This window comes from Pseudonaja textilis, chromosome 4, assembly GCF_049901715.1.
Source record: "Pseudonaja textilis isolate UNSWEBS1 chromosome 4, rPseTex1.2, whole genome shotgun sequence".
NCBI classification, from domain to species: Eukaryota; Metazoa; Chordata; class Lepidosauria; order Squamata; family Elapidae; genus Pseudonaja; species Pseudonaja textilis.
In genome coordinates this window covers 21,922,159-21,948,914 of record NC_141993.1, presented here as the reverse complement: position 1 = coordinate 21,948,914, position 26,756 = coordinate 21,922,159, and the positions used below count along the sequence as shown (strand labels likewise).

The following is a 26,756-nucleotide window of genomic DNA, read 5'->3' as shown; positions in this document are numbered from 1 at the left end:
GTGCAATTCAATGTACTATTACCACATTTAGAAACCTATTGGCATAGGACCAAGTTGTACACGGAAATGCCAATCCCTGAGAGTATCTGCGCACCCTACCAGATTGAATAGAGTAGGCCAGGGCTTTTCAAACTTGTCAAGTTTAAGACTTGTGGACTTCAACTCTGAGAAATTCCTCCTCCAATCATGTTAGCTCAGGAATTCTGGGAGTTGAAGTCCACAAGTCTTAAACTTGAAAGTTTGAAGACCCTTGGAGTAGGCAGACTGCAATCTTTATATCTAGTGGGACCTTGGAAGTGCACCTTTTCTGTGGCTATCCTATGGAATAGAATTCCCCAACTTTTCTGGCTTTGAGGACTGGCACAGGCGTGTGTGGAGTGGGGACGGTTCCTTCTGAAGGGCTGGCAAGTATGTGCATGCAGTTCCATTTGCACGAGTGTTATTCATGTGCACCAACTGCTCACATGAATGGAACATGCATACAGATGCTCGCCTGCTGGTCGTTCAAGTGGGGATATGTGTGCTTGCGTGTGCACTCCCCCGCCATTTCCACAGCCCAGTTGCAAACAACTCAGAGGCCCACAGGTTAGGGGAACCCCATTATAAAACACCCTCCACACAGACTTCTTGGCAGGTTTCCACCTTTTTAACCTTTCAGAAAACTATCAAGACATGGCTTTTTAACATGGGTAGAATGAAGACGTCTGAAGTTGGTTGTGGGGTTGATTAAGGCACCATGTTCTGTTTTGATTTTATGCTTTATGCTTTTTATATTTGTGGGTTACATTGTTGTTAAGAGGTGCTCAAGATTATATTTTTAAGTTAGGAAGCCATGCAAATCTTTTAAGTAAATCAGTAAATTACAAATATTGTATGTTTTTGAATCAGTACATTTTTAATTGTAAGTGATTTTTTGGTGGTTACGGAATGAAGATATTCATTACCCTATAAGTTGATCTTTGCTTTGTTCTACAAGAGTAGGGGGAACATTTGACACAATGACTTGCATATCCAGCTGGTTGACTACTGAGACCTGAAACAGAAAAATAAAAATATAAAGGAGTCTGCAAAGCATGTAATATACATGAAATAGAAAATGCATCTCATTTAAGAATTTTCTTGGATTCCCAGCAGTTTTGAGCTTGAATGGAGAAACTTATTATAATAAAATAACATGACAATTTCCTCTCCTTAAACCTGGTGGGATTTAAAAAGCACAAATATGGCTGCAATGCCTTTTTTTTTTTTTAAAAAAAAGACATGCTTTCATTTAAACAAGCCACATTTTATTATTAAATGATATACAAGACACCATCTATTGTGTATTGCCTTTTGTATTTTAACTATACAAAATCTGCCTGCTGTTTTGTATCTTTTTATCTCAAAATTCACTCTCCAAATTGTACACTGGGTATAGGATTTGTGACACCAAATTGATCCTCAGTGACATTATCTATATTTAAAACAGACCATTTCCTACAGTGGTGGAATTCAAAATCTTTAACACCAGTTTGGTGGGCGTGGCTTGGCGGGTGCGCTTTGCACATGTGGACACACTTTGCGTGCACACGCATGCCAAATGTGCACTTTGCGCAGGCGCAGAGGCATTTCAACTCACTTCCTGCAAGCCTGCACTCTCCTGGTCCCTTCAGCAGCTGCGGTGTGGCACTCTGCTGTGCCATGCAAAGCAGCCACACTTCAAAAGCAGTGGTGGAATTCGTGAGTATGGGAGCCCTTGCAGGTGGGTGGGCCCAACAGCAGAGTGGCGGAGAGAACCAGTTTGGTCTCCGCTGCTCATAGCTGCTACTGGCTCGGCAGAACCAGACCGAACCAGTAGAATACCACCACTGATTTCCTATCGGTCTCTATCCATCTATCTATAATAGGAAGAGAAACAGAGCTGGAAAATCTCAAATCATATGGACTTCTGTACAGGTAGTCCTCAACTTAGAACAATTTGTTTAGTGACTGTTTGAAGTTACAACAGCACTAAGTGAAGTGCTTTATGACCATTTTTCACACTTACAACCTTGGCAGCATCCCCATAATCATGTGATTCAAAATTCAGATACATGGCGACTGACTCATCTTTATGACCGTTGCAGTGTCCTGGAATCACGTGACCACCTTTAGAGAACAGATTCACTTAAAACTAACTTAACAATTGCAGTGATTCACCTAACGGTGGCAAGAAAAGTTGTAAAATGGACCAAAATTCACTTAACAACTGTCTCACTAAACAACAAAAATGTTGGGCTCAATTGTGGGCATAGATCAAGGACTACCTGGAGATAGACTACACAAGGAGGGCAAGCACTAAGAGAATTTATCCACTTGAACATTGAAAGAGCTGATCAAGCTGTGCTTCTACTTGCCCTTCACCTCAAGTGCAGTTTTAATCTTGGTTGAAAGAATGGAGTGTTGTCAGGAATTTTTTGAATGAACAGCATAATCTATATGCAACCGAGGCTGCTAGAAGAAATAATTCATAATTTTCTTGGCCACGTAAGAGTATTCTTTTTTCAACTTATCTAGGTAGGAAACAGAAGTATTTGGATTGCTGACAAAGAATGAAATTGATACATTGACCTCTACAGCTCACACATTAGTGAAGTAACTTAAGCTAAACCATTGGTAAGCCAGCATGCAAATTCTATTATAGTACCAACCAATATCAGTGTACAGCTAAAGCAAACGGTTTATATGCATGCAAATTATGAAACACATTTCCTGATGTATGTACACTTGACCAAACTAAGTCTCTTAAGAAGGTCAAATTTCATTTCACTTTCTGAGTAATTGAATTGCATAAGTAGCTTGCCTTCTTAAGGGCTTTTAAAACTATTTAATCATTGGGATGTGGGAATTTGATATTCTGCTAGGCCAGTGGTAGCTAACCCTTTTGGGCTCCTGTGCCAAAAATTGTGCGAGCTCGCATGCCAGCACCCAGAAGGCAATGTGCTCCCCCCCATGCTCCCTGTGCATTTGCACACAATCCCACTTCTGGGAGGTCGAAAAAGGCCTCAAACCAGGCATCACAGCTGATGTTTGGCTGGTTTGAGCCTCCCAGAGGCTTAAAAAAAAAAAGCCTCTGCAGGCTGAATAGGCCTCTTTTGTCACTTCCAGTATTATAGGAAGTGATGAAACTGGCCTATTTGGCCTGCAGAGGCTTTTTTCAAGCCTCTGGGAGGCTGAAAAAGACCTCAAACCAGCCAAAAATCAGCTGTGAGGCACGCGCATGCATAGTGAGGTACGTTTGCCTGCGGCTCGCATGCCAACACAAATGGCTTGGTGTGCCACCTGTGGCACACGTGCCATAGGTTCGCCATCACGGTGCTAGGCTATGAAAAGTATCAGCATTTCACCATATAAGTCTTTTAGATAAATAAACACATGCACACAAGACCTTGAGGGGAAAATCCTGGGACTCTTCCAAGCAGAAATGGAGCAACTGACTTAAAAAAATTCAAATGTGGCAGACAATTTTTTTGTGTGTGTGTGTGTGTGGGGAAACTATCATCTTGGGATTTTTTTATCCTACTTTATTTGTATTTCAAAATGTTACTAATAAAGCTTTTTTTAAAAAAAACAAAAAAGTAAAATTGCCCCTTTCTCAGCTACCAAGTCTTGTAATCATGGCACAAAGCAGAACTAAATCAATTTTGCTGCAAGGGACTTAATGTCACTGTGGAGGTAAAACCATTTCATTGGCTTGTAGTGAGAGAAAAATCACAAGGTACGTTCAGTACCAAGAACAGCGGCAAACAGACTGAGGGTCCGCTCGGCAATAAATGTTAACCATTTATTGTGCTAACAGAGCTTGCTAACCACGGCTGCTTGGGTCACAATAATAGCAGCTGATCAACCCCTCTGACAGCCCTTTTATACTCAGCTGTCAGAGCCTTTAACCAATCAGAGCGCTTCTCTGTTCCCGCTGGGGAAATGGACCAGCATGAGAACAGGACACAACAAGGTATATCTGGCTTGCTTTGCACCCACCTGCATTACTATCACATTAATGTCTCTGCTCAGAACAGATGCCAAATAGAGGATACAAAATACGGTAAGGCCAACCTATTGCTATGCTATCAGGGCAGACATTGAAAGAGTAGAATGATTCTCCTTATTATATTGTGCAGGTAAGGAAGAGGTTATTGCTTTGGACAAGACTGAGCAAAGCTTCTAAACAACGACAAAGAAAAATGAAGAGCAAGATTCTGGCTGTCAATTCCCTATGCCCAGTTACTGCCTCCAAAAAGGCATGCGGTGATTAATTGGTAATGCCCTACAACTAAACCTGCCTGACTTCACAGTATCCCAAAATATACAGTGATCTGAAAATCTCTGAAGAATCCAAAATGACTCCTGTTAAAACTGGAGTATTATCCAAAGACAGAATCTATTTTGTCTCTTCTCTATTCTAGAGGCATTTAGGGCAACATTCAATCTCTCCCTCTTTCCCTCTCATCCATCCCATCCATCCATCCATCCATCCATCCACCCAAAGGAAACACCAGCCTGCTTTGCTTTTTGAAGAGAGATTTTGAATGACAAAAGATTTGAGACAGCACAAGAAATCAGGGTACAATTTCTTTTTGAAATTCAACAAAACTACTTTTGATAATGTTATTGAACTAAAAGTAAAGCACTGTTATGATTATAAGTAATGAAAATTGATTTCAACTTTAATTGTGTCACAAATAGATAATTTAGGCTACATAATATTTCCAGCTGAATATGTCTTCTAGTTCTATACATACACCTGCCTTTTTCTGCAAACCCCAGGGATGTAAGCTAAAAGTAAGTGACTATCTAGAAGAACATGCATAACTATATTTGTGTGTGTTTGTGTATGGATGGATGGAAGTATCTGAAAATAATTTGAAAATGTCCTTAACTTTTTAGTGATCTGCAATTCCCTGCCCCACTCTATAGCAGGAGTGGTAAATTATGACTTGCGGACTTCAACCCAATAATTCTGGGAGTTGATCATTAAAGAGGACATAGCTTCCCTCTTCTATAGCATCTCAAGCTATCCAGTTCAGTCCTGCATATTCAGATCCACATTTGTCTAGGATTTGTGACAGAAGACTTTTCAATGCATACTTTGATTCTAAACAAGTTCCCTTTCAATGAATTAAGTTCCTTTTCTTAAAATAAGTGAAACCAAATTTACAAGCACAAATGTGCATGCATTAAATGTGCATTAAGAGTTGTTAACCTAATCCAGTGTAGCTTTTTCTCCGGTAATATCACACTACTAACTAGAGCATACAAAATATTTGCTAGACCAATACTTGAATACAGCTCATCAGTCTGGAACCCACATTACGGATCTGATATTAACACATTTGAGAAAGTCCAGAAATATTTCACAACAACTCTTCTACTCGTTGCAGAATACCTTATGCCACCAGACTTGAAATTCTAGACCTAGAAAACCTTGAATTATGCCGCCTTCGGTCCAATCTAAGTATAGTACATAAAATTATATATTGCAACGTCCTACCTGTCAATGAATACTTCAGCTTCAACCATAACAATACAAGAGCACACAATAGATACAAGCTCAAGGTAATACGACTTCAGCAACAGAGTGGTTGATGTCTGGAATACTCTCCCTGACTCTGTGGTTTCTTCCCTAAAACTTTAACCTTAGACTGTCTACTATTGATGTCACCCCTTTCCTAAGAGGTCTGTAGGGGGCGTGCATAAGCGCACCAACGTGCCTACCATCCCTGTCCTATTGTTTCTTTTTTTTATATGTATCCATTTCATGTATTCATAACCATACTTATACCTGTTATCTTATAATTGCTTGACAAAATAAAATAAATAAATAAAATAAAATAAATATCCACGCACACCCACACAACAATCCACAGTGCTTCCTTCCTTTCTGAGAAAGTTATAAAATACCCATGATTTCTCTCTTCAACCAATCCCAGTAAAAATTAAAAAGGTCCATTAGACATCATGCCCATTGTTAACTTTGCCTTGTCCTGAAGCACAATGGGGACAATTACACATATGCGTGATTTCAAAGGAAACGTAATGAATGTTTAACAAGAAATTATTTTATTTAATAAATGAAGCCAACTCTCGAGATAAATGAAGCCAATTCTCTAGACCTTTCATAAGGTCCTGAAGATTTGGTCTTGCTAGCAAACCTGGGGAACCCAGAGTGGGATGGGGCCCATCAAAATGACCACAATGCTGGGAGGAAGGCATTGGTTTTTTTTTTTCTGTATTGTATTTTTATCACTTGTAATCCACCATTAGTGTGGACAAGCAAGCGGCTATATAAATTTTCTAAATAAATAAATAAATACATTAACTGCAACAGCAGCTCAGTATAATGCAATCAGATCAAAAATTACCAAGACAAATGCCTGCAAAAACAAGTGAATCATTCTACATAAAACATACAAGAATGGTCTTCGGAAAGGAGCTAGTCAAACATACTTACAAGTACATCTGATTTGTTGCTCAACCCTTTTCCATAATTGTCCGTTGCGATGGCCTGAAACTTGAAATAAGATCGTCGCATGTTTTTGAAGAGCATTGCTGTTTTGATCAGTCCTGTATATGGTTCAATCACAAAGCCTTCCTTGCCATCCTTGATTGGAGGGATGATGAGTCTGTATTGCATGGCACTATAGTTGCCGGTATCTTTATCATGGGCCTGATGGGTACAAATGAGAGGTGACATGAGAAAAAAAAATCTATGTGGGGTCCTTGGTACTCTCTGAGCTTGGTTGTTCTTTCCCCCCAGAGACATTTCATTACCCAACTAAGTAAGATCCTCAGCTAGAAGGGACTGAGATTTGCTCTCTGTTTAGACCCATTAATATATTCATTTTAATTCATAAATATAATATATCCATATTAAATAAAGTAAACTAAAAGGTATTGTGTAGAATATCAACGACAGCAGAAATTCTGAAATACAAACATTTTGTTGTGCCGTACATTTTTAGCATCATCAAGATTTACAAAAGGAATTAGATCATCCAAAATGGGGAATTCAAAAAGGGGAATTTATAGAACTATAGGAGCTCACAGAATTGCCTAAAATATTACTAAAGAATATACGCTATCAGTGAAAAACACTTCTTCCATATTGATAGACATCCATGGAAAAGTTCATCCAAAATTAAATTTTAGAGTGCCACTAGTGAAATGAAAAGGTTAAGCAATATTTAATAGTTTATTTAAGACATAGATCATGAGTTTGCCAGGCTGTATAACTGTTACTGTGCTGGATGACTGACATGGAGACCTTAATCAAGATTTGACTAGTTCTGTATTACCTCTTCAGTTAGAAGGCAGTTGTAAAACACAAGCTAGAAACCAAGAATATTTAAAGAATTGCCATAATCTTTTCTAAAAATAAAGATTGACCTTTGTAGAAAGTTAGCACCCAGTCTTCTCCTAGAAGAATGAAATATTCCAGGAAATATTAAAGGCAGAATATTATATTTTCCCTAAAGGAGAAACATGTTTCTAAAGACACATACTCAAAGCCTCAGCTCCCGGACCTCCCCTTGCAGATATTTTGATGCCACCTGTCTACAAGATAAAAGGCTGGGCCAGTTTATCTACAAAACAAAAGACCTTCACCCTAAGGACATAATAGGACTAGCCTCTATTCATCTCACCACATGGCACCTGGGAAGATTGCATCACCTAGCAAGGTTCAACCAAGCCTTGGACTCAAGACAGTCTATAAAGTTACCCCTGCATGGCCCCGTGGGAGTCTGATAACCAATCAGAATACATGCCCTTGCCACAGGAACAGGAAGCAAGTTCAAAGCCCAAGAGGGAGTTTAAATCTCTCTCTCTCTCTCTCTCCCCTCCCCCATATGCTCAATTGTCCAAGACCTCAAACCATGTGGTCCTGTCCACCATTAAACCATCTTTCCAAACAGCCTCCATGGTTCCAGTGTCTTTCTCCCCACTTGGAACTGAACCCAGAAGGACATTTCTTCTACCACCTTGAAACTGTTGCGTAGAATGGAATTAAATTACTTTTTGCATTCCCCCATATTTTTTTTTCAAATATTAAACTTTTTAGTTTAAAAACATGAAAACGCACCATCAACTGTTTATTTACAACAAAATACAAAATAAATCAGTGTGTGTTTGTGGATGTGTGTGTGTGTGTGTGTGTGTGTGTAGTGGGGAAAGAGATTGTGGCTTAAATCCACATTAAACCAGAGCATATATTTGGCTGTACATATTTCTAGAAATTTAGAAATCAAGTAGGAACGGGGACAGTTTAATGAATGCACATAAATGCATATAAAGGTGACATAGATCAGAAATAGACTGATAGAACTGTCTCTAATTAGCACTTGATTAAAATACCAAGATTTCAACTTCTTAGCATAGGTAGCACTGCTTTTTTTTATCAACTATTCATATGTCATTGTTATTTATTCAAAGATCTTTGAACTGAACTGAATGTGTTTTTTAAAGTTTTTTTTTAAGTTTCAACTGTTCAAGAACCACAAGAGCGAGTTTGTGTGCTGCCAGTATCAGAGTGTTCCCTGATGCTTTTTACCCGAAGGGAAAGATGGTTGCAATCCCCTTAATTTCCTATAAAGGCAAATATTTTTGTCACTTCATTAAGGAGAGACATATGAGGCCTCAAGGGTTCTGATAGGCCTGTCAGAGAAGAGAAAGAACTAGTTAATCTTAATGGAAGTATATCTTTTCCTTTGTTTATGTGACATATATAACAGGTAGATGTTTTGACAACTCTCTATGAACAGATGCAGAGGAATAGATACGCTTTATAACAAGGACAATTTTAATCTATTCATTAGATATAATTGCATATCACTGGCTACACATTTACCCTCAGAATGAAATATGTTTGAAATTTTTGTTTTCCAAATTTTTATTTATTAATTTGATTTGTCAATCGCTTACAAGATAATAGATGTAAGTATAAACATGAGTAAGAATACAGGAAATAATAGAATAGAATAGAATAGAATAGAATAGAATAGAATAGAATAGAATAGAATAGAATAGAATACTTTATTGGCCAATTGTGACTGGACACACAAGGAATTTGTCTTGATGTAAATATTCTCAGTATACATAAAGAAAAGGTACATTCGTTAAGAATCAAGAATCATAACGTACAACACTTAATGATAGTCATAGGGTACAATCAACAATCAAATCATACTAGAAAACAGTCAAGTGGGAGGGGATGGGTGATAAGGAGTGGTAAGAAGATTAACAGTAATAGTAGTGTACACTTTGTAAATAGTTGAGGTGTTGCGTGTTGAGGGAATTATTTGTTTAGCAGAGTGAATGGCTTTTGGCAAAAAAACTGTTCTTCTAGTTGTTCTGGTATGCAGTGCTCTATAGCGTCGTTTTGAGGGAAGGAGTTGAAACAGTTTATGGTGTGAGGGATCTGTAAATATTTTCACAGCCCTCTTTTTGACTTGTGCAGTATACAGGTCCTCAATTGAAGGCAGGTGGGTAGTAATTGTTTTTTCTGCAGTCCTAATTATCCTCTGAAGTCTGTGTCTGTCCTGCTGGGTTGCAGAACCAAACCAGACAGTTATAGAGGTGCAGATGATAGACTCAATAATTCCTCTGTAGAACTGTATTAGTAGTGGTAGTATGGGAGGGTTTCTTCTAAAGTCTACCACCATTTCTACAGCTTTGAGTGTGTTCAGTTCAAGATTGTTCCGGTTATACCACGAGGCAAGTTGTATAACCTCCTGTCTGTATGCAGATTTATCGTTGTCTCGAATGAGATCAATCACTGTTGTGTCATCAGCAAACTTCAGTATTTTAACAGATTGATCGTTTGAGATGCAGTCATTGGTATATAGGGAAAAGAGAAGTGGAGATAGCACACAGGGGGGGGCCTGTGCTGATTGTATAGGTACAGATGTGATTCCGCCTAGCTTCACCTGCTGCTTCCTGTCTGTTAGGAAGCTTATGATCCTCTTACAAGTGTGTTCAGGCACTGCTAGTTGGTTTAATTTACTTAAAAGAGTGTCTGGAATGATGGTATTGAATGCTGAACTGAAGTCTACAAAGAGGACCCTTGCATAGGTATTTGGAGATTCAAGGTGTTGTAGGATGTAATGCAGAGCCATGTTAACAGCATCATCTGTCGATCTATTTGCTTGGTATGCAAACTGTGTGGGATCTAACAATGGATCCGTGATGGTTTTCAGGTGGGACAGCACAAACCTTTCAAAGATTTTCATAACTACAGATGTTAAAGCAACTGGTCTGTAGTCATTCAGTTCCTTGATGGAGGGCTTCTTTGGCACTGGGATGATGGTAGAACGTTTGAAGCAGGAAGGAACATAGCACATCTCTAGTGACCTATTGAAGACTCGGGTGAGGATGGGGGCTAATTGGTCAACACAGATTTTTAAGCAAGGAGTTATCTTGTCTGGCCCTGGTGCTTTTCCTGGCTTCTGTCTGTGTAATAGATCTTGCACTTCTTTTACTGTGATCACCAGAGGTTTTGATCCCAATGGATTGGGGCCAGTTGTAGGAGGCTTGGCTGTTGTTGGTGTGTTTGAGATGTGGGTTGTGGAAATAGGTGGCTGTAGTTTCTTTTCAAACCTGCAGTAAAACACATTCAGGTCATCTGTTAGTTCTTGATTTTCTTCTGCCTGGGAAGGAGGTTTGCTGAAGCCAGTGATGTTTTAAAGAGTTTTCCACATGTTTACTGGTTCATTTGTTGAGATTTGATTCTTTAACTTTTCAGAGTAACTTCTTTTTGCTGCTCTGATCTCTCTTGTTAATATGTTTCTGGCCTGGTTGTATATCATTCTGTCACCTTTTCTGTAGGCTTCCTCTTTGGAACGACGTAGCTGCTTAAGTTTAGCTGTGGACCAAGGTTTATTGTTACTATATATTTTCAGGTTCCTTGTTAGTACACATAAGTCTTCACAGAAGTTAACATATGATGTTACAGTATCTGTGAGCTCATCTAGGTCTGCAGAGGCATCTTTGAAAACATTCCAATCAGTGCAATCAAGGCAGGCCTGGAGTTTCAGCTTTGCCTCATCTGACCAAGTACTCACTGATTTAATTGTTGGTTTCATGGTTTTAAGTCTTTGTCTGTAGGCAGGTACAAGGTGAATCATGCAGTGGTCAGAATGTCCCACAGCTGCTCATGGTAAAGACCTATAAGCATCTTTTACTGTTGTGTAGCAATGGTCTAAAGTATTTTTGCCTCTGGTGGGACAATTTACATGCTGGAAATATTTTGGGAGCTCTTTCCTTAAATTTGCTTGATTGAAATCTCCTAAAATGATGGGAAGGGAACCTGGGTGTTCGGCTTCCGCCTCCATAATTTGATCAGCAAGAGTTCGTAATGCCTTGTTTACATAGGCTTGTGGAGGAAAATACATAGCTATTAGGAGAAATGAGGAGAACTCACATGGAGAGTAAAATGGCCTGCAGTTGATGTGTAAAGACTCAAAGTTTTCATCACAAAACTTATATATTATAGTTATATCCTGAGACCAGCTGTTGTTGATATATAAACATAATCCTCCACCCTTTGTTTTACCTGATGTCTCTTCAATTCTGACTGATCTAAATGTCTGAAATCCTGGGATATATATGGTGTTGTTCCCATGAATTTGTGGATTAAGCCAGGTTTCAGTAAAACAAAGAACAGCTGAATTATGAAAATCAGAATTTCATCTATTTAATAGATGAATTTCATCCATCTTGTTAGCCAGTGAGCGTAAATTAGTCAGAAAGATTGAAGGGAGAGGACTTTTTTCCCCTCCTATTCCTTAGTTTGTTTAAAATTCCCGCTCGTTTACCTCGTCTCCTCTTCCGGCGTGGTTGCTTCTTTGCTTTCTTTGTTATAATCCATAGCACCGGGGAATTGGTTAGAATCTCCTCTGCATTTGCAAAGACGGTGGGGGTGGGGAATCAGGAAGCTGCTCCTTAAGGAAACATTGCCTAATTCTTAGCAGATGGTCTCGTGAGTATGAAATCCGTAGTGAATTGCAGATAATAATAAGGAATAAAGAAACCATTAGAAAGCATTTCACTGAGGCAGCCATTGTCGGCGCCATCTTGAAATAGGTACGAATAAATGGGGACAATAGGACAGGGACAGGAAGCACAATGGTGCACTTACGCACGCCCCTTACAGACCTCTTAGGAATGGGGTGAGGTCAATAGTGGATAGTTTGAGGTTAAAGAAGGGGGGGGGGGGTTAGAGGATGTAACAACAGAGTCAGGTAGTGCATTCCAGGCATTGACCACTCTGTTGCTGAAGTCATACTTTCTGCAATCAAGTTTGAAGTGGTTTACATTGAGTTTGTATCTGTTGTGTGCTCTTGTATTGTTGTGGTTGAAGCTGAAGTAGTAATTGACTGATAGGACATTGCAGCAGATAATTTTGTGTGCTACGCTTAAGTCTAACCATAGGTGGCGTAGTTCAAGGTTGTCCAAGCCCAAAATCTCAAGCCTGGTGAGATAGGGTATTCTGTTGCGAGCAAAGGAGTATAGTACTCTTCTCGTGAAATACTTCTGGACTCCCTCAGTTGTATTAATGTCTGATATGCAGTGCGGATTCCAGACTGACGAGCTGTATTGGAGTATTGGTCTGGCAAAAGTTTTGTATGTATTGAATAAATTAAACACGTATATATGCTTTTGATTCATACATAAAAAGGAGCTATTTCATATGTTCAGCAGCAAGAGAAAGCTATTGTACATGAATGATAAATGGCTTGTAAAAGTTTTGGATTAACAAATGCATGATTTGGCTTTGTTTAGAATTGGGAAAGCAAGTTTCTATTTGTAATTATGAAAGAAGAGACAAATAAACTATACAACACATTCTCGTTATGTCTCAAATAGACCACAAATGAGAAAGATGATGTTCCAGGCTCACAAGAAACCACAAGAAGCTGGGTAGCTTCTAACTCCATTAGCCCACAATTAGAAATGTGACAAATAAAATTACCCACAAATTATGCTGAGATTGAACCACAGAGAATGATAACCATAGCTCAGCCACTAGTCGAGGACAATCTATTCAAAAGTTTGATTATATAAACATCCATAAGTAACTCTTTAAATATAACAAAGAAAAAAAAAGCATTGCAGACAAAAGCAATAGGTTAAAATGTTCAGTTGTAAACTTGATGTATGTAATAGGATTTTTGGAACCACTTTTTCCAAAAGCTTCCAAAAGCTGAAAAAAACAGATGAAAAATCCCTGTAATTTTTTGCTCACTCTCATGTCTTTTATTTTTGTAAAAAAAAAAAAGAACTATAGAAAAATGTCATAATCATTTATCAGAATGGCAATTTAGAATGTTCTGCTTGTTTTTCTGCCTGAGGATGCTATAGAACTGAGCACTTATTGTATGTGCAAAATATACTATGCATTAGATGACTCAAAACAAATCAAAAAACGTCCCTGGGCATTTATAGTACAAGAAGATAGCTTTCATTAGAACAATACAAGCTGAGGCTAGTTATGGAGAGAGTGACAATAAAATGACATTATTAGTGGTGTTAAAAAGTCTGAAAGAAGAAAGAATACCGAAATGCAGGAACAATTCAGGAGCTGAAGACATGATGCCACACTGAGTTAGCAGGTGTATCTTTCAAGACTAAAAATATACATCAGGCTGTCAATTCCTGCAGGGAGAAAAATGCTTGTGTTTTAAAAAGCTGTTATATTTTGCTGGGAACTGTGACTGGAAACATCTGAATTTGCCACCTGTTTTAGTGCTGCTAAAGTTTAGTAGAAAAAGTTCATTCATTTTTTTATGATTTATTTGATAATTTAATGTATCAGATTAAAAAAAAAAGAATGACCTGATAGAATAGGTTAGAGTGTCCCAAAGGATTCATAGTAGAATCTTCTCCCCCCTCCCATAAATTTAAGCAGCTGATTTAATGTACGCTTCTTTTATTTAAGTTTTTTATCAGGTTTTTAAAGGTTTTTTTTTTAGTTTTTAAAGTCTTCTTCTTTTAAAAAAAGTTAAGTCTGATGTTTTTCATTGCCAGTAAAATGTCCACTTTCCAGAAAATTTTCCTGAAGAACATTTTGCTGAGTTCAAGAAAAATGCAGAGGAATGAGATATGCAATAACAATTAGGAGGTCCAGAAGTGAAGGAATTGTGTAAAATATTTCTAATGTGACATCCATGAACATTTTCCTGTTACTGAAATATCATAAGTTTCATAATGTCTATGGAGATTCTCAATCATCCAGCTCATTGTTGCCCCAAAGGTGCTTTTTAAAAAAAATTTTTTTTATTCTAGAAAAAAACATTTATTTGACATACATTTAAAACAGACAAATCAACACATATCTCTATCTATCTATCTATCTATCTATCTATCTATCTATCTATCTATCTATCTATCTATCATCTATCTATCTATCTATCTATCTATCTATCTATCTATCTATCTATCTATCTACACACACACACACACACACACATACAAATACATATATACATTTTAAAGCGCATATTGAGCAATGGTTAATTTTTTTCCTTTATTTTTATCATTGACGTTATTTGCCTTGTTACAATAACTCCTTCGTTCTTTTAATGTTTTAATTTCTCTATATAGTTTATAATTAAATGCACGTCTTCTGTCATTTCCATAACTTATCCAAATATTAAATATTACCTTTTCTTTAACCAATCATACCAAATGTTCCATATTTCATAATAATCATTATTTTGTTTATTTTTTAACAATTTGGTTAGGCTATCCATCTCAGCACATTCATGTATTTTTAAAATTACCATATCCTCTGAAGGAATGAAAGACAGTTTCCAGTTTTGTGCGTAGGTTATTTTGGCCGCAGTTATGATGTGCAATATTAAATTTTGATATTTTTCTCCATGTTTAAATCTATCCTACTTAGCAGAAAGTTTTCGGGTTCAAGTTTTAAATTTTGTTTTGTTATATTTAAAATCCAATTTCTAATATTTCTCCAAAACTTCTGGGCACATGGGCAAGTCTACCACATGTGAAAATATGTTCCTTGTGCGTAGTTACATTTCCAACAGTTGGGTGGTAGGTTGGGGAACATCTTTATATGAGACTGACGTGGTTAATTTGTAATTTGTTTGCCAGATATGTTCCCACTTATCTAATTCAATACTGTGACCCACGTTTTTAGCCCAAATTATCATAGATTCTGTGACTATTTCTTCTTTTAATTTGTAATCCAAAGGATATTTATATGTTTTACTAATTGTTTTCTTTTCCTCCCCTAGCCATATTTTATCTAATTCTTGTGGGGTCATATTAAAGCCAAATTGTTCTCTATCTTTTTTATAATGGGTTTGTATTTGTGCAAAGGGCCACCACGCTATCTCCTTTCCTTGAATTTGTATTTGGTTCCTATTTTTAAGCTCTCCACTATCATATAGTAAATCTTTATACCTGACAATATTTTCATAATCCAATAGATTTGGATACGTGACTGCTTCCAATGTAGATAGCCACAGTGGAACCTCTGTTATTGAAATATCATAAGTTTCATTAGGTCTATGGAGATTCTCAATCAACCAGCTCATTGTTGCCCCAAAGGTGCTTTTTCAAGAGGCAACTGGACGTTTTTGTTTTTCTTTGAAGATGTTTCGCTTCTCACTTAACAAGCTCCTTCAGCTCTAACTGGATGGTGGGGAATGGAAGGATTTTTATTTCTTTCAGACAGCTGGAACTGCTGTCCATACAGAGAGGACCACTGGTTTGAAAGAGGGCTCAAAGAGGCCATCTATGTCAAAATTGAACCGCCCTCTGTCAACAGAGGTGGATGTGCATAAGCGCATCAACATGCCTACCGTCCCTGTCCTATTCTTTCTTTTATTTTTTATTTTTCTTATATGTATCCATGTATTCATAATTATGTTTTTACTTATACCTATTATCTTGTAAGAAATTGACAAAAATAAATAAATAAAATAAATAAATCTCTCTCCGGTCTACAACACAGTCCTTTCAGTAGTTACAAGAAGTCTCCACCCCATTTGCACTACTCAGGTGATCCTGAGGACATATATAAACCCCAATGACTTTCTAAATTAAGGCAAATGACTAGCTGATTGCAAGGAATATAAATCCTTCCATTCCCCACCATCCAGTCAGAGCTGAAGAAGCTTCTTGGATGAGAAGTAAAATATCTTCAAAGAAAAACAAGAAAGTCTAGTTGCCTCTTGAAAAAAGCACTTTTGGGACATAAGTTCCAGAGAGACAGATTTCTGGCAAAATCATTGTAATCCATCTTGAAATATGATGTTTTTATTGTATCCTCCTTTGTCCTTTCCTTTTAAAACATTTTGGTGAAGCTTTTCTCCCAGTCTTCAGTCTCAGTTCAGCCTCCCAAAAATAATAACCAAGAGCCATCTGTCAGAGACACTTTTATTTAATTTCATGCACTGAGCAGGATTAGACTTCATAATGTAATAGCCCCTTCCAACTTGATTAATGTATGGAGCACAACTGGGCTATCAATGGTAATGCTGTTAAGCAGGTTTTCCATTTTAAGTATTTAGGTATTCAATTTCAGAACACTTGGACTAGACATCGAACCCAGGTGCTGAATTTGGCCTCCTGTAGTCACCAGCAGATTTTAAGATTTTTTAATACTCAAGGAGGCCAGTTTATTCCTTCTGCTCTACATATTTACAAAGCCAAAACTTTGGCTCAAACTCTTTACGATATTCCTATATGGATATGGGGCTTCAAGGATTGTATTGAAAGAACCCAGGCTGTCTTTCTTAGAAAACTTCTGGGTCTTCCTCCTTGTGTTGGTTTTGCTCCAATGTACCTGGAACTGGGCATTCGATCAGTCGAATGTATGGCGTGGATTAACACCTTTAAATGGTGGTTTCGGGTGCTCTTTCTGGCAGTTCCAAACCTCTCTCTGATGTTTGCTGACTCTCATATTTCTCATTGGGAGAGGGAGCTGATGAACAAATTATACCTGCTAGGTTTTATGAGGGATGCCCTGGGAGATTATGGCTTTAAGGACACCCAATTCAGGGCAGTCCAATGGCTTGTGGACATTGACTTGCAATATTTACGAGCCAGAGCTAACAAAACTTGCTCCCCTCTGATCTTCAGCCAATTTAATAATTACAGACTGAGGATGGCTTCCTATTTTTACACTCTAACCATTCCCAAGTATAGAAGAGCTTTCTCCCTAGCTCGCTTTAATGTTCTGCCCTCAGCACTACTGGATGGGCGATTTAAGAGGCTCCCGATTAACGAGCAGCTATGCCCCTGTGACACAGCTGAGGTTGAAACTGTGGAGCATGTCCTGTTATATTGCCCGATGTATAACGCAGGCAGATCTAAGTTACTGTCTCTCCTTGAAACAGACCCTTCTAGACCCAATGTTATTAATTTGTTCTTATATTGTCTAGGGGATGGCTCCTCATGCATCACTTCTCAGGTTTCCAATTTTTTTTAAGAGCTGTAACCATCAGAGGAGAACTCGGTAATTCCTCTTAGTCAAGTGGTGACCAATTGTTCATGATTAATTTTCCCATGTTCTTCTTTTGTTGTACTTGTGTTTTGGTCTGTGACCGCAAATAAATTATTGTTATTATTGTCATTATTGTTATTGTTATTGTTGTTATTGTTGCTGTTGTTATTGTTATTATTATTGTTGTTGTTATTGTTGTTATATGGAGCACAGAAAAATCTGAATTTCCTTTTAGGAGTTCTTGCCACTCATGCCTTTACTACATCGAATCTCACTGCGTAAATCCTTGTTTTAACATAGAATTATCAGTCTGAACTTTTCTATTTTGTGGAGGTAATAGCTGCCATGGACAGGTATTTGTATGTAACTTGATCGATATTTTTTAGTCCATCAATATGATTAATTCAATGCCAAACACTGTAGAATAGTGATAATTCTCATTTTACATTGAAACTGACACATCATCATAGTAAGCCTCTGAACATATACCACCAAATATATCACTACAGGCAGTTTAGGGTTTGAGGGGTAGTTTTGCATCAAAACTGACCTTTTGTACTTGTTCTCCTATTAATTTCAACAAGTAGAAATAGCAAGAAAGTGACTCCCTCTTTTTTCTTCTTGCGCTTTTCCCTCTGAATGGAATCCTTCCTTCCTTCCTTCCTTCCTTCCTTCCTTCCTTCCTTCCTTCCTTCCTTCCTTCCTTCCTTCCTTCCTTCCTTCCTTCCTTCCTTCCTTCCTTCTATTAAGGTTCCAAGAAATATGTCCCATTCAATAAGTACTCCGAGGCAGGCATATTCCTCAAAGAACATTTTATAGGAACATATCAAATTGGCATTTTCTTGGTGGAAAACTGGCTTGTTCCCACCAGTTTTACACCCAATTAAAAGTAAAACTTTGTCACTCCCCCCCAGAATCTCCAGGCACATGGTCCAATCAGCATACAGTCCAGTTGATAGGTATCCTCAGGCTTCACCTTTTGAACACCTGCACTGATGTCCTTGATTCCCAGGGGAAATAATTTTATTTTGGCTACAATACCCCAGCTATCTCTACACCCCCCTCCCTGGCCCCTTTGCTCTAGGCTGTGTCAGCCCTAAAGCTGTGAGAAGAAGAAACTCTCTGGAGAAAAAAAACTACAAAAGAAAATGGCTACAGTTCAGCCAACTTCAGGGTTAACAACTTCTTTCCTTCCTTCCTCATCCTCATCCTCATCCATAAGAACTGTAAGATTAGCAGTGCAGGCTTTTTAGCTAAGCATGTACTTTTCTTAATAAATTTTAGTTGACTTATGGGATGTTAAGCAGATGTTTTGAAACTATTATGAATGTTCTAAGAATCAGGGAAGCTTCAAGTTTTCAATTTATAGTATTCTAATTTAAATGTATGCAAAGGTACTGGAAGTAATTAGCAAAGAAGAGAAAAGCCATTTTTAAAATTAGGGCCAGAAGTAGAAGGTGCTACTTCTGCAGCAAATATACCCATATATGCAGATTAAATGCCCCAGAATAGTTATGTTCTGGTGGGAAATAAGACAAGCCTTACTTCAGAGAGAGTGACTCATCAAGGCACAATACATATGAAGACAGCAAAATGATAACGCTGGTAGGAAGAAACTCTGGTCCCAAAACAGAGAAGATTCTTAAACTAACTCTAAAAAGCATTTTAACATATATGTGTTGACTCTGTTATAACCTGTAATTTAATTAAAGAAAGGTAGAGATTTACTAAACTGGACATTAACTGCAAGGCTCCCCATTTATCTATCAGATGGAAAATGAGCTTTTGCTGAAGGCAAGACTGCATTGTTAAGCAGAAAAAAAAAGAATATTGATGCTTTTGCCTATTCCAGTGTAGATACACATTTGATAACAGTGAAAGATGCCAGTGAAAGACACTACAATAACATTGTGCACTTTGTAATTTATACACATTATACAATTGAAAGAAAACTGCTCTTTTGCCAGGGAAGGAGTTGAATTGCTTATGAGAGAGACTGTCAGGGAGAGTGGTCTGTCTGAAAGAGATTACCGTATGTAAATGAAAAACATCTAAAAATGTGAAACAATGTGCATGTAAAATATGCTCAAATGTATAGCACAGGAGATTAGGTTGCAGTGTTTCAAATGCAACATCTCAACTTAAGTGAAAATAGGGGTTTCATCAGAGGCTTAAAAGCAGAGATTTCGAAGGGAAATATAGGTGTTTGTACTGTCTAAAGGGAAATGAAATTTTACCCTTTTTCTTCAGCAAAAGGAAATAGTCATTCAAGAGCTCTTTAGAGATGATTTCACAATGGTATCCATGAAGACCAAAGCTCCAGCTTATTGATATCTCTGAATATAGAACATTGAGCATAGAATAATAGAATTGGAAGGAAGCTCGGAGGTCTATACATACATACAGTGTCAGTGTGTGTGTGTGTGTGTGTGTGTGTGTGTGTGTAAATACCATTCATGCATCATGACAAAATTTCCAGAACTGTAAAGCCTTACAAACTTGAAATTTGGCACGGATGTTCCTCTTGGCTTCTAGGTGCTCACTAAGAAAGGATTTTTTGAAATGACCATCAGAGCATTAGTATTTTGTATATTATTATTAACACGCTCTGATGCTAAGGAGTTCTACTCCCTCTCCTCACCTGAAAAGAAATCTGTTCTCTCTCTCTCTCTCTCTCTCTCTCAAGTTATATTTTAAAGTAAGAAATTAACTTTCGATACAAAAATCACATGCCCACAGAATGACCTGCAGGAAGAAAAGCTGTAGAATGTAAATGGGTCTTTATAACTTGGTATAGAAGATTAAAAGATCAGATCAACAGTTAAGAAATATTCTCCAAAAGGATTATGACATCACTTTTGTTCCAATTGGTAACACTAATTGGTAAGGAAATGTTTGAATATTGCAGCATATAGAAGAGGCGTCTTATAGAGTGCTTTACACAAGGAAAGTTAAGCTTGTACTCAAACCCAGGAATTACAAATAAAATCAAACCAAACTTTTATTATGATTTTCAGGCCAGAAAGGATAATAAAATATATAAACCTATTATTATTAAGAGTAACACTTGAAAAAAGACAAGAGATGCAATAAAATGATAGTAGTAACTGTAGAACAGATAGCAGTGGCAATCACCCAAAAATGTGAGCTAAACTTCAACTAAAGATGGGGCCGAAATAATAAATGGAAGCACAAAATCAAATGATCTGGAAAAATACAGTCAGGACCTGGTCAATTAGAATCAGTGACAGATGAACCTTGCATTCTTTATCAGGGTAGTTCTTCAAACTAATGTAAAGATTCATTAACTTCTGGGATTCTCTATAGAGAGACCATGAAAGAAGCTAATGACTTCTTCACTCTTGGAGATTCCACAGAGTGATCTCCACATGGGCAGAACAAAGCCAACCAGAATTTCAGAATTAGAACAAGAGAGATAAGATGATGGCCATTTGAAAAGAAGCTTTATAAAGTTGACAAATAAATAAAACAAATCCATAAATCAGGAAGCTGGATACTAGTTTTAAACTGGTTTGAAAATCCATATTCCAGATATGTTGCTTTAAGATAACTCTTTGCCAGACCCAATGAAGAAAAACTTCAATTTCAACCAAAAATTGAGGACCATGATGGCTCGCATGGTTAGGAGACTGACGTGACAAGCAGTAAGCAGTAAGTATTTGAGACGTAAGTGCTGCCATGGGGAAGGGTGAGCTCCCATCCTTCTCTCTAGCTCCTCCTGTGGGACATGAAAGGAATTCCCAACTGGGTGTCCCTAGGCAACAGTGATGTCACCAGCTAATGCTTTCTACCCAGAAGCACCTCTGTACCTCTGACATGAGTGTGATGCAACCAGAAATTAAGGAGAGAAAATCAGGTTCAGGTGCCCACAAAAACCAAAGTTGTCTTTAACCATAAAACAGCATTCTTGATGCATCTTGGAACTGCAAGTATAGCTCTTATAAATTTGGAGTGCAGGGCTCCCAGGCTATTAAACTTTGTAAAAATGCAAATTGGAATGCCACAAAGAAGCAGAGATATTACTTTAGCAAGAAAAACCTTGCAAGCTGCAGGAGTAAAATGTTCCCTCTTTGAATAGAAGAATCTTAAGGCAGCTGTGCCTTAAGGGCCACATTTTCCTTGGGCCACATTTTCCTGATAAGAGAACCTGAAACTGCACTTGAAGATATTTATAAGTATGTACTTGCTCTGTTAGGGTCCTATAAATTTTCTATCTGTTATGTTGTGCAAACACTAGTGCCTTAGTTTTTTTTTGCTACAAGTTGTTCTTTTAGATAAAGGAAGCCAACACCTCAATGCCTTTCTCATTCCCACCTGGGAGACTGATAAAATTACTACATTGTCTGCACATAGCAAGGCTCGAATTGCTAACATTGGAGAGCGATGATTGCAAGATGAGGGAACCTGAATGGTTGTATTGGTTGCCAGTTAGAAAAATCGGCATCTAGAATACAGAGGTCTTGTCTCACCCCATCTTTTGGTGGAAATAGTCCAGATAGATTCAGGTAGGAATTATCAATGGACCTTCATCCTGAATTATGTAAATGTTTGGATGATACGCTTTCAGAAAGAAAGAAGATAGTAATAAGATTGTGAAACATCTGCACAGGGGAAGTGGAATGAAAGAATCCCTTCAGATTTTGGCATCTTCACAGAAAACAAAATGTATTTAAGAAGATATAATACATATAATACATTTGGAATACATAGGTGGAATAGAAGCCTGGTTGGTATTGTGGGATACCATATCATAAGTTTTAATTTTCCATTATATGGACCAGCATATAGCTTATGAACTACATATCCAAGGTAGAGCCATGTTTAAATTCCCTTTTCAATTGTATTGCGGATAATATCCCATAAGTCTTAACTTTCAAGAAAAGGCCTCTGTTTTGGAGACCAGGACTGACAGGAAAGCATTTATTTTATTTTATTTATTTGTTTGTCAAACATGTACAAGATAACAAGTATAAGTATAAACATAAACAGGAACAAAGGAAGTAAATACAGATAAATGGGGACAGTAAGACAGGGACGGTAGTCATGCTGGTGCGCTTAAATATTAAATACAATGTATTAATGTATACATTAATACACTGTAGCATTTTAGCTGTTCTCAAGCCTCTATGAACAAAGAAAATAGTCAAGCCAACTATGGACAGACTGAGAATGTATCTAACCCAAACCTACTTTGATGTTTTTCTATCTAAAATGCTTCTTTCACTTGGGAAATGTTCTTTCCCACAGTTGTGTGGCAATTCTTGTGAAAGAGGGAAACCGATAAGGGGAACATGAGGTGTGTGTGTGTTTGTGTGTGTGTATGAATGCTTAGCAAGCTTGGGTGACAATAAAGTCTTGACTAACTTTTAACATTTAGGGGTGATAATAGATTATAGGTGGTTGGAAAGCATATGATCAGACTGGGCCTATCAACTGGGCCTGGAAAGGAATGATGTGGCGTAAGCTGAAGGGGGTAGGAAGGATGATTATAAAAGTATGCTTCTTCACTATTTGGGTGTGATCTCTTCCCTGTGTAAATCGAGACTCACCAGTTTTTGCAAATGCTTCAATAAAATTGTTTGTATTCCAAAAACTTTGGAGTTGAGTTTTACTCCTCACAGTGCATTAATCAAGAATAACGTTTAAAAACAGGGTGACAGATGATGAGTATTCTATCAGGAATGCAACTGATACTCTCCTTTGCCAAAAGAATCATCACTAGGCCAGACCGTTGCCACAGTAGTGGAAATCATGAGCAGAAAAGTGAATGCTCTGTTTAAACAGAGGATAGTTTGCAGTCGAACACTGGAAAGGGGTACCTTGCATTTGAAATTCTTTCAAAATTCACAAATCTGTTACAGTTTGTGGAAAGTTAGCTTCAGTGAGGAAGCTCAATGCCACCAAATGCACAAATGGATATGAAATTGCTAATATTTGAGCTTTCAGAAGTACAGGAGCTTTCAGAAGTTGCAGCCTGTTGTCTGTCTGCCTAAGGATGGTACAACTATCATTATCTAGTATTGTTATATCAATTATAGCAATAGCACTTAGACTCATATACCACTTCATAGCACTTTACAGCCTCTCTAAGTGGTTTACGGAGTCAGCATATTGTACTTAGGAAATCTGATTTATCTTGACAGAGCTCTTGAATATTGAAGATTTTGGTACAGCTTCGGGGGAGCACGGGGTTTATAGCTCACCATTCCCTTCTATAACCTGAATTGGCAATTCAAGGACTGCAGCAGACAAGTGGGGGCAAAAATGAAACATTAACTGTTTGTGAGAAATATTATATCATTACTTAAGATAAACCTAGGAGAATTCAGAGTTTAGAAAGTATTTTGACAAAACTGCTATTTAACTAATTAAAACTGAATAATGCAAAGGACATTGTTTGACCTCTCATTACTCCTTGTCGGGAAGTTGGGAGAAAAGGTGAGCAAAAAACCCCCAAACATCACTTAAGGCATTCTATGTTATAACCAGATGTTAATGAACTGTAAAACACTGAGGGAATATGTCAACACTATTAAACAGAGAACTTCAGTCTTTTAATTAATCAATTACCGGCTAATGTGTTAATTGAACCTTGCAGTCTAAATAGGGAACACTAGAAAATGTAGAGGGGAAAAATGTCTTCAAAACAACTGAGATGCAAAATATTTTTAAAAATTTATGCTGAAAACCACAGCAAATTTCATAGACAAATAGATGCAACTATTTTTTAAAAAATATTTATTATGAAAAGGATGTGTACGTGTATGTAGTCAGATTATATTTACTCTCAAGCTAGCACCAAGGATGGGATCAGTCTGATTGATGGTGGCTTTACACTTTGGACTTCAAGAATGCAAACATGGAGGCAAGAGTATACATTTAATTCTAAATTTAAAAAGCTGGAATGCACATCAGAAATTATGAATTCATGTCATCTATCCTATTTAGTCCATGTATGAAATGAGGAATTCATAGATTAGTGATAATTACTTGTTATATTTCAGTGAATAGTGATAGTGAAAGACCTGGTAATGAGTTTTTTTTTAAAGGTATAATATTCTGAATGAATATGCTAAAACGTTGTTTTCGTTGTTGTGAATTGATGAGAGAAAAAGTCCTGATCTCTTTATGAATTGAGCCCACAATTGATGAAGATTTCTGTTTTGATTGACATTCTACTATTTTAGTATACTTTGAATGAAATTATTTTTAGATTGATTGATTAGAGTTGTCAGTTCATTTTGTATACTGCTCAAAGTCATATAGCATGACTCTGGGCAACTACAGAAATAAATAAGAAAAAGAATTATAAATATCTGTGCATAGGCCAATTTTGATTATGTTATTTAAACTTAATCCCATTTAAATGTGCATATGGCCAAGGGAGGCATCCACTTTGAAAAGCATGTTATTAGATTGTGTTTATGATGAAAAGCTGTGCAGAATTAATAAAGGAAACAAGGCTGATGGAAGTTTCAGAATGTGGGACAGATCATTTTTTCAGTGATTGCAAAAACGTTGTTCCTGAGGAAAATGGAGAAAAGGTTGAAAAGAGAAAAAAATGAAATGAAAGAATAGAATTGAAGCAAAACTCTTCTTGTAAGTATTTGTATGTGTATGTCTATTAATATTAATTTGTGTATTATTAATTTATTAATTATTGAAATGCTCAAATTAGTTAAGTGACAGAATATACTTTCTTCTAATTTATTTTTATTTTTTTAAAATAATTGGTTTAGATAGTAAAATAATTTGCTTTAATTTATGTTGTATACATATTATTGAAAGTGCACACATTTATTCTGGGGAGATTTTATATATATATATATATATATATAATGTGTGTGTGTGTGTTTTCTTAAGTTTTCACGGGTACTTACATGTATGGTATTCAGCTTTGTTCGGGTATTTTCCCACATTGGGGAAAAACGTGGGAAAATACCCGAACAAAGCTGAATACCATATATATATATATATCACACACACACACACACACACACACACACATGTGCACACATATAGATAGATAGCGAGAGAGAGAGAGAGAGAGAGAGAGAGAGAGAGAGCGCATATATTTGAGAAATGCTTTACATTTATACCTTTTCAAAATAGGTATTTTATTAAGAACTCCACAATAAATAGAAAAATAGGATTAAATTTGTTTCATTAGTTTCCTGATGCAATAGGATTAAATTTGTAAAGTTAAAAGATACATTTACTGCACATTTTTTTATTTTTCATGAAATATATGTGAATTGATTATAATTCCTTGCCTGTCTGTTCTTATTTGTTTTAAATTCATTACTCTGTCAGAAATACTTTCTTCTTTATTTGGTCCAAAACATTTAATTCAATTTAATAGGAGACCACCAATAATATTATACAAGAAAGTATATTTCTGGTTCATATTGTATTTCAGTATGAGAAATAGAAGTACATCATTACTCTTTGGATATTTAAGCTACAGCAATATCTTGTAAAAATCCTAGGAATTAATTTCAACTTAAATTACTATATAAGCACCCATCAGATTGAAGCCATTTTTTATGGCTCTCAGATAAATAAATGGAGATCATGTTAGAAGCATGTAACTGCTTTGCTTTATTTTATTCCAATGCACATAAATTCCTACAGTACAAATTAATAATTATAAAAACTAATTACCTGGGATAGTTAAAATTATATATAGAGAAGTATATTGGTAACTACAAGAGTACACAAGCCAAAAGAACTTGTTTAGCTCCCAATATATGATATAATATAGAACTGTTTTCTCCAATTTGCAGTTATGTGGAAACTAAGGCATTCAGAATTCCCAGACAACATGGCTTTTGAAGATCCAACTTTAAAACATTTTTCTATGTTGAATAACAATGATAGATAGATGACTAAAATGAATGGAGATTGAAGAAATTTATTTGGATAAACTGTTCTTCAGTTAAAAATGATCAATTGTTTTAGACAGAATATCTAAGCCTGGTTTATCCATGTTCTTAAACCAGAATCCTATATATGTAGCCACAGGAATTAAATGTCATTAATTTTGAGATGTATAAGACAGAGATAATTGAATAAGAGTCTAGCTGCCTCTGGCAACCTGTTCCAACAGGCATTTGAGAGAACAACTTACGAGGAGCAAAATCTCTCTGCAGTTATCTCAAGTAATGAATCACTGAACCTGAAGGTAGTAGCTTTATTAGTGAAGTACCTTCTTGTATAGGAATGGTTGATGGGGTTCACATATAGG

At 36.9% G+C, this 26,756-nt stretch overlaps 1 protein-coding gene across 10 annotated transcripts in view; it reads right to left on the bottom strand.

Annotated features, from left to right (window-relative positions):
- Positions 1-26,756, bottom strand: part of PCDH15 (protocadherin related 15) — a 579,778-nt gene that overhangs the window by 48,639 nt on the left and 504,383 nt on the right. For all 10 annotated transcript variants that reach the window (XM_087932347.1, XM_087932353.1, XM_087932355.1 and 7 more), the window contains 2 exons: positions 6,470-6,685; positions 945-1,033 (listed from right to left, as the gene is read on the bottom strand). In XM_087932347.1, the coding sequence (XP_087788473.1) occupies positions 945-1,033; positions 6,470-6,685 (305 nt within the window). The remainder of the gene's footprint in view (positions 1-944; positions 1,034-6,469; positions 6,686-26,756) is intronic.